Source organism: Fistularia commersonii, chromosome 9 (genome assembly GCF_037954325.1).
Source record: "Fistularia commersonii isolate RoL2024-O1a breed Wild chromosome 9, RoL_Fcom_v1.0, whole genome shotgun sequence".
NCBI lineage: Eukaryota > Metazoa > Chordata > Actinopteri > Syngnathiformes > Fistulariidae > Fistularia > Fistularia commersonii.
In genome coordinates, this window is record NC_141292.1 from 10,297,416 (window position 1) to 10,307,549 (window position 10,134).

General features: G+C 40.0%; 1 protein-coding gene across 2 annotated transcripts; it reads right to left on the reverse strand.

Moving 5' to 3' along the window:
- Positions 1 to 1,332: 1,332 nt before the first annotated feature.
- swi5 (SWI5 homologous recombination repair protein) lies at positions 1,333 to 7,236 on the reverse strand. Of its 2 annotated transcripts, XM_086153086.1 has the most exons (6): positions 7,058 to 7,236; positions 6,267 to 6,315; positions 6,071 to 6,174; positions 5,753 to 5,847; positions 1,946 to 1,974; positions 1,333 to 1,727 (listed from the first exon to the last, which is right to left on the reverse strand). In XM_086153086.1, exons 1-6 carry the CDS (start codon positions 7,153 to 7,155, stop codon positions 1,719 to 1,721), a joined length of 384 nt encoding a protein of 127 aa, XP_086009212.1. In that variant the 5' UTR covers positions 7,156 to 7,236; the 3' UTR covers positions 1,333 to 1,718. The 2 variants fall into 2 exon arrangements, with proteins under 2 accessions (XP_086009212.1, XP_086009210.1); XM_086153084.1 differs by lacking the exon at positions 1,946 to 1,974.
- Between the last annotated feature and the right edge of the window lie 2,898 nt (positions 7,237 to 10,134).

Consider the following 10,134-nt stretch of genomic DNA (forward strand, 5'->3'; position numbering starts at 1 on the left):
CCGGAGGTAGAAGCCATTCGTCGGGCGCCGCCAACGCGGGGAAGGAGGAAGGACGACGATGACGAACGTCGGCTCAAAATGAAATCTTGAATATGTCCGGTATATTGAGGAGCCACTCAAGATGCCACCTCACCATCGCCGATCGTAGTTTGTCGTTTATTGGTTAACTTCCTATCCAGTAGAAGTTTCCACATACATATATGTGTGTGACGTTAACCAATCAAAAGGCAGGCGTACAATAATTCTACGACCGAAGAATAATTAATATATATATATACATGAAAAAAACAAAACAAACAATGATCGATGACTGTTGAATGAAAGCTGCAAGACCAAGAGTCGATTGACAACATACTTATCAGCCATTTAATACAGCAATAGCCACCCCTCACACACACACACACACACACACACACACACACACACACACACACACACACACACACACACACACACACACACACACACACACACACACACACACACACACACACACACACTGGATGTCTAGCTGAATAAGTGACATCTGTGCATGTTTGGTGTCATAAATTGTCTTAGTAATCAGGGAAGCCCCCCCAGTTATCAGCTTATGCATATTGTTAACAAAAGAAAAAAAAAAGCAAACTTTGCACTGCTCAAACAGGTGCCTCGATCAATACCAAAGTCTGATCAGATAGATGTCAAAGCGTTCCCCCCCGCTTATCAGCATTTATCTGATCTGACAATATGGAAGTGTGAACGTCACTTCTCGTAAGCGTAGTGGTCAATGTAGTTCACTTAATAGAGGGATGGATCGGTAAAACAAAAACGCACAAAACTGAAGAGGCATCGCTGTTACTGTTCAGCTTGGAGCGTGTTATCAGCCTTCAGGGAGACAGATCAGGGCACACCCAGTGAAGACACACATTGGCTTTCTCTGTATTTCAGACAAACTGGAGAGATATGGGAACTTTTATGAAATAAGTAAAAAGACTCGTGTGGTTCGAAGACCGCAGAGATGACAGCCAGGTGCTCGTATCTTTTTTCCCCTTCTGAGTTTTTGGCGTGTGAGGTGAGATTAGCAGGTCATCGACAATAACACTCAAGGGGGTTTCAACCGCAAATTGCCTCGCGTTGTCAAATAAATAGAACATACTGGCCTTTTGTGAAACCAACTGTTAGACAGTTAAGTACAAAAACTCAACGCATAATGCAATGTCTGCTTAACTGGTTGGCGAATATGACCACAAATTTAATCACTGGCAGTGGAGCATAAAATCAATTCATTTCATAGTGGTATTTTGTGTCATTTCAGCAGAAAAAAGGTTAGATTTTCATACCCATGGAAGTGTGTGACATAGACAACATACTTTATTTGTATTTGACATTCCTTTTTTTTTACTACCACAAAATAAATAATATTTACTCAGACTGTATTTAAGTAAAGGTTAAAGAAAAAAAACTTGCTGGTTTTCAAGCTTAGGCTATGACTTGAAGGAAAGACTAATGTAACTGCCTTAGGTTAGCAGGTTCTGGTGGACGACCTGTTTGAAACAGCCTACCTGTATACTGTCTTTTACACTGAGGTGACAAGGTATGTAATTACTGTACAATAAGAAATTGTGATTCCCCAAATACCTTATGAAACCACTGTACTTTCATCCCCCAATTTCCCCTCTTTCCTCAGTCATCCAGGTCCAGTCCAAAGTGGTCGTAGAGGTCTCTCGTGGTGGTCCCTCTCAGAGCAGCTGAGGGGGGGAGCAAAGACAGAGTTAGGCCCCTTCATCAGGGGGTTACAGGACTTCCTGTCTGCTTGTAGAAAAAAAAAACTGTATGAAACACTTAACATGTTTTGGAATAACTAAAATGCTTGGTACTTCAGTGCTTCTCAAGAGAAAGCACCCTTGGATACACATCTTTCATCCTTTTCATGGTCATGTATGTTTTCAATATCGGTGAGCTTTACCTTGGAAGATATTTGATGGGGTTCAGACTCTGGAAATACAGTTTTGGATTAGTATTGCCATCATGTCTGGAATGTACGTGTGTGAGGGAAGCCAGAGTTTACAGATCTGATTCTAAACAGCAGAACAGAGAGAAGGAGACGTATTTGACTGAACGCTTGAACTAAAAAAAAACGTATTATTCCCAGGTTCTTCTCTAATATAGAGCTAATGTCTTCTAACTGTAATATTGCACTATAATTTCTTTCACTGCTGGATATTTATTAGATCATCTTCCAGAAATTGATTATTGCTTCGTAAAGTACTTTGCCTTTGGAGATTCATGGCAAATGAACACACACACACACACACACACACACACACACACACACACACACACACACACACACACACACACACACTTTCAATGTTCACATCACTTCCTCACTTGTTCGTTCGTTGCTTTTTTGATGAAGGTCAAAGTAAATTGGGCTGTAAGTTACATTTCAATCACCTAAAAAAATTACCAAAGTCTGCCAAGGTCAGCAAGAAATTAGTAAGCAGTTAATAACAATAACCTGAAGAGTCTAAAATGGTAACAATCCATTTGATTATGAATCTGACATGCTATTTCCCTTTTGCAAGTAGTTGTGATGATACCTTATATGGTATGGAAAGAGGATTGCTAATTTGTTTTTTCTTTCTACATCATCCAACCTATTTTGTAACAACATGTGAGTTTCAATTATAAAACAATTTACCAAACAAGCAGAGTTACATCGCTGACAAGGATCAGCTGTTCTTTGTTTTCATGCTAAAGAAACAATTACAATAATAAATATTGTTACATGTTAGGAGCAAGCAAACATTTGTCAGCTGACGGGAGTTTGCTCATGAGTAAATGTCACATGTTTTAAAACTGGTCTGAAGGTCAGTGTGTAAAGGACTATATTGCTCAAAAAAAACAAAAACAAACTTAGCAATTATAAGAAGTACAGTGACCTTGACCCGGGCATGGTGAAAGACAGTGGAATGATTGTATTTGGGGGATACTGAAGAGCATCTCCTTGTGTGTTTGTGTGTGTGTGTGTGTGTGTGTGTGTGTGTGCCCCCCCGCCTCACTCAAAAGCCTGCTGTGCCCACCCAACCATCTCCTCTCCCTCAGATGAACAGTGCAGTGACTGAGTGGACAGTCTTTGTGAAAGTTTGTGTTTGAGGGAAAGTGAGAGGGAGCAGAAAGGGAGGATGTCAGCGTGTGTTTGTATTACACTGAGCATGCCTGTGTGTGTGTGTGTGTGTGTGTGTGTGAGTGTGTGTGTGTCTGAGAGAGAGAGAGAGAGAGAGAGAGAGAGAGAGAGAGAGAGAGAGAGAGAGCATGCGCGTGTGTGTGCACGAATGGTGGACAGAGAATGCGTCTGTTTGTAAGTGACGAAAAAGACAGCCATTGTGTCAGAGGGGAAACGCCATCTCTATTCACCACTGTACTGAGAGAGACTTTGGCAAGATAGTAAGGGTGTACATGCACATAAATACATATCTTGAGCTTGACAGAGAATATATATACTGTACAGAGATACATAGCTAGATAGGTTGAATTGTAAAATAATTGAGTGTTTCTCCCATTGTATCATAATATTTGAACAGATTGTAAAGCTGTTTCCTTGGAAAATGCACAAATTGTGCAGAAAGATCAGGACACAGATGGAGAAATCAAGATTGCCTTCGATGTCACACACATATGAACAAACACAAGCACGTGCAAGTAAAAGTAGGTTGAAAGTCATGTTTGTTATGACACATGCTAAGAGCATAATGTGACTTGGCATGGCTTCTCCTAACTTTCTTTTTTCAAACAATGTGAGAGGTATGAACTTTCTGGAGCTCACGCAGTGATTTGGGCACGGGATGTTAAATATCGCTGCGCCACTACTGCAATTCATCTCTGCTTCATCAAACGACATGACAAAAAATAGCTAAAATAAACCAGCACATGGCTAGATATTGAAAACAGTTGTTACAGGGGGCTGGCTTATACATCATAAATCACACAAGGCTCACTTAAAGTAAACTCAGACAGTTTAGAGACTTTATGTAATGGACTTGAATATTTTGAAGGCAAATGTACAAATAAATACCTTATCAAGTTTGGATGACATGATTTCGAGTCAAACTCTATGCTGCTCTCTAGTGGCTGAAAGTATAATTGCTACAACCAGAGCCAGCCTCAATAACACAGACTAAAAGACACTTTTCTTTTTCTGTTTTTGTTGCATTTGACGAGAGCCCCTCTATCGCTTTGGATAAAAGCATCTGCCAAATGACTGTAATGTAATATAATGCTATACTGCAGGGCTGGCATAACATCAATATTCAATACTATATAATGGATATATGCACCGTTATACAGGTATGTATATACAAACACACACATACATGCACACACACACACATACATGCACACACACACACACACACACACACACACACACACACACACACACACACACACACACACACACACACACACACACACATATATACATATAAAACTGCAGTTCATCATTTTATTGTCCAAATCAGAATCAAGGCTGCATTGTTTTCAATCAGAACATTCAGACAAATAAACAGAAATAACAAAAAATACCAGATATTCTGATATAGAGGTCAGAACATAGTCTTGTGTATTTTTTTGTTTGCTTTGTTCTGTTGGTATGAGATGATGAGCTTACTGTTTCAGGTATCCTCTCCCATCCTTTCAGAGTGAAGCAAGAAGTGTGTAAGTGTTTCAGCTTATGATGTAACTCATTGCGGCTTGGTTAACCGGCATGCTTCAGTAACAGTTACTAGATCTCTCCTATCACAGAGAAGAAACCAAGAATTCACAGCTGGGTGAGAGTACAGCACAGATGACTGTCACCCTCTAGCTGTTCTTGTGTCGGCCAAATACCACAGATTTTTCACACTCGAGTCCAATTTGTGGGGGGGGGAAATAAATAATTCAGAATCCATTCCAACAGCTTCATGTGACCGAGCCGCGTGGTTTGACTGACACTGTAGAGAAAGGAGCGCCGGCATCAGAGAACTTACAGTAGAGCGGGCTAAATAAAAACTGCTGGATATAAGAGCCAGCTGGCAACAGAAACTTGAATGAGCTGATACAGTACGTGCAGGTTTTGGAGCCTGCACAATGGGAAGACTTCAGTGGGGAATTACCCGAGAATAAAATTATAAACCAATATTTACTGAAGCTCATAATATCTCTAGATGCTATCACTTACCCTTTGATGATTTAGTTTAATTACAATTTTGTGTCAATCATATTATCATTAGATTACACTTTTGGTATGTATCAGATACACACAGTGGAAATTTGTAGCTGAGTTTTACATTTTAATTCATTAATTCTCAGGTAACTTCTTAATGTTTTCATAACACACATTCATGCTGACTTTAAACTTATTTCAGTTAAAAGTAAGTTATTTCAAGCTCATTTTGTGATTGAAGTCAGGTAGAATTTTTGTTATGTCCCTGCTAATTTTCAAAGTATTCATGAATGACTCAAAAATCACTTCTTGGCTATTTTATAATAAAAAATTAATTAAAATTACGGAACAAATTGTAAATTTACTCATGTCGTTTTCAGATTTATTTTTTTGACCAGGCATCACTTCACCTAATAGTGTTAGAGATGCAAAATCTTACGTCACAGTTAATTGTTAAGTATTGAAATATTGCACTGCCAACATTGTTTTTTTTACATTTTAAACCTTTTAAATGTAAAATGCTACATATTGCAATGCTTTCATGTTGTACATGAGTATTTCTCTTACCAATTTTGCCCAGAAGTGCCTGTCCAACATCTTTGATGTCATTGTACTCATGCAGCTTGTCAATATGCTGCTCCAACTCCTCTACTTTGTATCCCCTGGGGAAACACAAACAGTATATCTGTATAAGACGATACTTCTAAATTTAGGCATCTCAGATACTTGATTACACACATGTCTTCAGGATATTTTAGAGTTTTATTTTCTCCTTGTCCCCTAAAGCTAAATTGACCCATCAGCACAGCATGCTTAACCTCAGCCCGTATCACCGGACCTCCTTGACGGGAATATGGGAGAACAAACAAACACAGCTGTACTCACTCTGCCTCCAGCTGTGCTATCTCTGCATCCAGCTGCTCTTGTCTTCTCTCCAGCGCTGCAATCTCCTCTCCAGGGCTTATTTTAGCCATTTCGCTTACTTGAGACTGAAGTGAAGCAGACACAGAGACAATGCTCTAGCACATGCAAGGCACTGAATGGCCGAATGAGTGTTATGGGCGTTTAGAGCTTTACTTACAGGCAACTTGAAGTCAGAGTGCACTTTCTTGAACTTTGAGAATGGGGTCCTGGGAATGAAATATACAATAAACAGTTTTCAGCGTTCCTCTTTGTTTATATTTGAGCAAGAAAAGTGATTTAAGAGTAAACATTTTTAGGAGTATCTGTTAACATAGGTGGCCCTTTTTCACTGAGACTCCATGAAAAAATACAAAAATACAAAATCTATCACATCACTTGCATGAACTACAATACTTATCTTGTAAACACACTCAAATGAGTCAAATCTGCATTAGTTTCCTGGAAAGGGCTAAATAACAAATATACCTATGAGCAGGCGTGTGTGTTACTGTGGTGACAAATAAAATCAATTTACCAAGATCCACAAACAACAGAAGCATTGCCAAAACAAATATAAATATGACTTCAGATTCTGACAGATGTTGGATATACTAGCACACAATATTTAAAATGCGATCTCAGTTGTGGGGTGATGAGACAGGACACAAGAAACACACTTTATAATCAAAAACATTTTAAAAACCCGCAGTGATGTAATGTGACCATGATGCCTTCAGGTGACCCGTCTCTACTGAATAAATCTGTAAAATGTGTAAATGTCACCCTTTGTGTCTCAGAGAGAGGGCTATATTGTACAAAACATTTTCTCTCAGCGCGAGTAAATATTTTGTGGAATAATGAAAGACTATGATAATGTGTATAATGTATTTTATTCAAAGGAGGTTATATTAATTTATCAGCTGTACGCATGCTGCCAAACAGAATTAGCTAACGTTTGTGTCAAATTACCTCTGAGCTGCTCCTTTATTCAAGTCCTCTCCTTCTGTTATCGAGCCCGAACCTTTACTTATCGGGCAACTTGATTCATCGAGCTGTTCTTTATTCATAATTCACCTTGACGTTTAAGTTTTATGGGTGTACGGGTTGTTGACGCGATTTAAGTTGCTTTAGCTCATCGCGACAACAAGGCAATCCAACGGAGAAAAGCAGGAAGTTTGGGATTCGCGGGAAACAAGAACATAAAATCTGATTGGCTGTTAAAAGTGAGAGGCGTGGCTTCAGGATTACGTAAAAGGGCGGTCGTAAATATCTGATTTTCACTTACGTTGTTTTAAGTGTTTCGGGAAACACAAGTATGCTTGGCATTTACAACGATGACTGTTCTTATATTCCCAAACACTATCCCCACACTCACATTTTGTTTTTCTTCGTTAAGTCAGGCTCGACTTGAATTGTGAAGATCCAACTCTATTTATAGAATAAGGACAATAATCCTCCACGCAAACATGTTCTGCATTTCTTTAAACCAAAATGACGGTATCTAAAGGGGGTATAGTTAAATACCCATAGATATACTTATTTTTTTGGACTCTTATAACGATCCCTTTATTATTTTGTACTTCCGTACAGGACTTAATATGGTCTATAACCAGGATAAAAAAATAACAACAAAACAGTAATGTCATTTCACCAACAGAGAGTCACTTAATTAATCGAGATCATTAATCGAGAATACGACATTATTGTCGAAAATTACTTATGGCGAATGTTATACAGTAATATAGTAAGTGAATATGGTAATTGGATGTCCTTTCCTTTATTTCTATTATGACCACCAGATGGCGCCAGTGCGCCGCTTGACTATTCCTTTATGTCATCCCCGGCACTTGCATGTTGGCTCGCATGTTGGTTATCTTCTGTCTGTGTCTGAGACAACCCACACACTTTTTCTCTGAAAAGAATATTGCATAATCAGAGAGCAAGACTGTGGCATATATTCATGTATTAATCCAAAGTGAAGATGCTGCGGGCTGATCACCCTCCAAGCAGCCCGCGGGACCGGTTTGAAGCCATCAGAGCTCGAGATCTTCATCACTGACGGGTAATAAAACAAAAAGGTCAAGTTCAGTCATCAACACAAACCTACACACTTGCATATAGACCCACACAAGCATGCACGAACACGCATACACCACACCCTAAAGCAAAAAGGTCAAGTTCCGTCATCAACACAAACCTACACACTCGCACACACACACACACACACAAATGCTTAGACACACGATCCACCATCCATTGGATCCACAGTTCTTCCACAGCAACTAATTCATCAAAGAAGGCAGTATGAAAACAGAGAAGGAATAAGATGACCGAGTGAGACAAACAGACCTCGTATTGAAAGGAAAATGAGACCGGATGAGAAATTTGGACCAAATGGCTGTCTCAGGTGGATGTAGGGATGTGGAGGACATAAAATCAAGTCCATTCTGTGTTATTTCCTCAGGATTCATTGCTTATTTATCAGTTGTTATACAGAAACAGAGAGGGTGGGAGATGAAAAATTCAGACAAGAGGCATGGCCTTTTTATCCTTTTAGAAATCGCAGGATTACACACACTGGCCCGTAATGGCTCCTGCACACAGTGTATATGCGTGTGTGTGTGTGTGTTCGTGTGTGAGACAGACAGAGAGGAAGAGATTTGTGGAGGATGGCCACTTCTAGTCCATCTGACACAGCACAAGAGAGTGAAACCTCCGCAATAATGTCAAGGAATGCTTTTCACAAGGTCATCACGAAAAAGAAGAGCTGCAGGATTGTCAGAGTTTGGATATGAATGTGGACCGCCTTTCTGGTTTGGCAGAGTAGGTGTATCTACATACTGCTGCTGGTGGCGGCGGTGGGGTTTTCTAGACAGCAAAGCTAGAATAAGAGTGTCTGATATGTGAAAAATATCTCACCACATCCTTCAAAGGAGTATATATACTATTGTATAATTTTTCAAGCCTCGAGCGGGTCCAAATAGTCTACCAATCCAGGTTTTCAAGTGGTGGAGTTTGGGATTTTTTTAGACCTTAATGAACCCAGTTGTGTTTTACACTATTCAAATGCCATGCCAAAAACGTGTAAGCCTGCAGGATAATCACCTGAAAACAAAAATGACCGATAATTTGGGAAATACTGTTTTTGAATTTTTCTATCCCAGCCGCTGCCCGCATGATTATAGTGAAATATGAGCGTTGCTAGACTGGGTCAAATTCAGAAGATAGACTCCTCTGTGAGGAATCAACTGTTTTCTCCTGCCATGGCTATTTTGTAACCATTGGTGACTATACTTGTGAGAAAAAGCAAGATTTCATTGCAGCGGGTGAGTAAATGCGACACTCAAAAAGCATAATATTACAGTTCCATAGAATGCGGGACATGAGACCGATCAATACACATTTTCCTGTTTATTTCTTATATATCACCACATGGAAACTGCTGGTTTTCACTGGGCTTAGCAGCTGATGAATGTTTGACAGTCTCAACATATTATTGAAAAGAGCCTGTCAACGCGATGAGTGATAAATGCGGGCCAACATGAAGGGGAAACAAGCAGGGATAAAGCTAAAACACTTGGACAGCAGGGGAATGCTGGGAGAAGGGGTTTGTAATGTTGGCTGGAAAGCCTCCTACCTATCATCTTCATAATTCATGGGAATCCCAACCACTTCAATGTGCTGGATTTACCTTCCACTGCTGAGGAATTATGTCTGAGGGCCATAAAACACAAACACACACACGCATGCGCCGAGCACACGACGTGTTGTACAAGAGAACAAGGGGAGGAGGATAAGAAAGCGTGAGATGAAAAGAAACGGGAGTCAGAGCAGCAGATGCTATGCAACAGCAATGTGAGAGAGTGAGCACGCTGCTGCTGCTGCTGCTGCTGCTGCACAGTGAGTTTGTATATGTGTTTGTGTGTGTTTGTGCATGGGCGGCGGCCTCTGGGTGTGATTCAAAGCATGTGACAAATCATCAATATATCTCCAGCAGCCACAGTCTGGAGGCTATTATGGGCTCTAAATAATTCATGCGTCCGGCC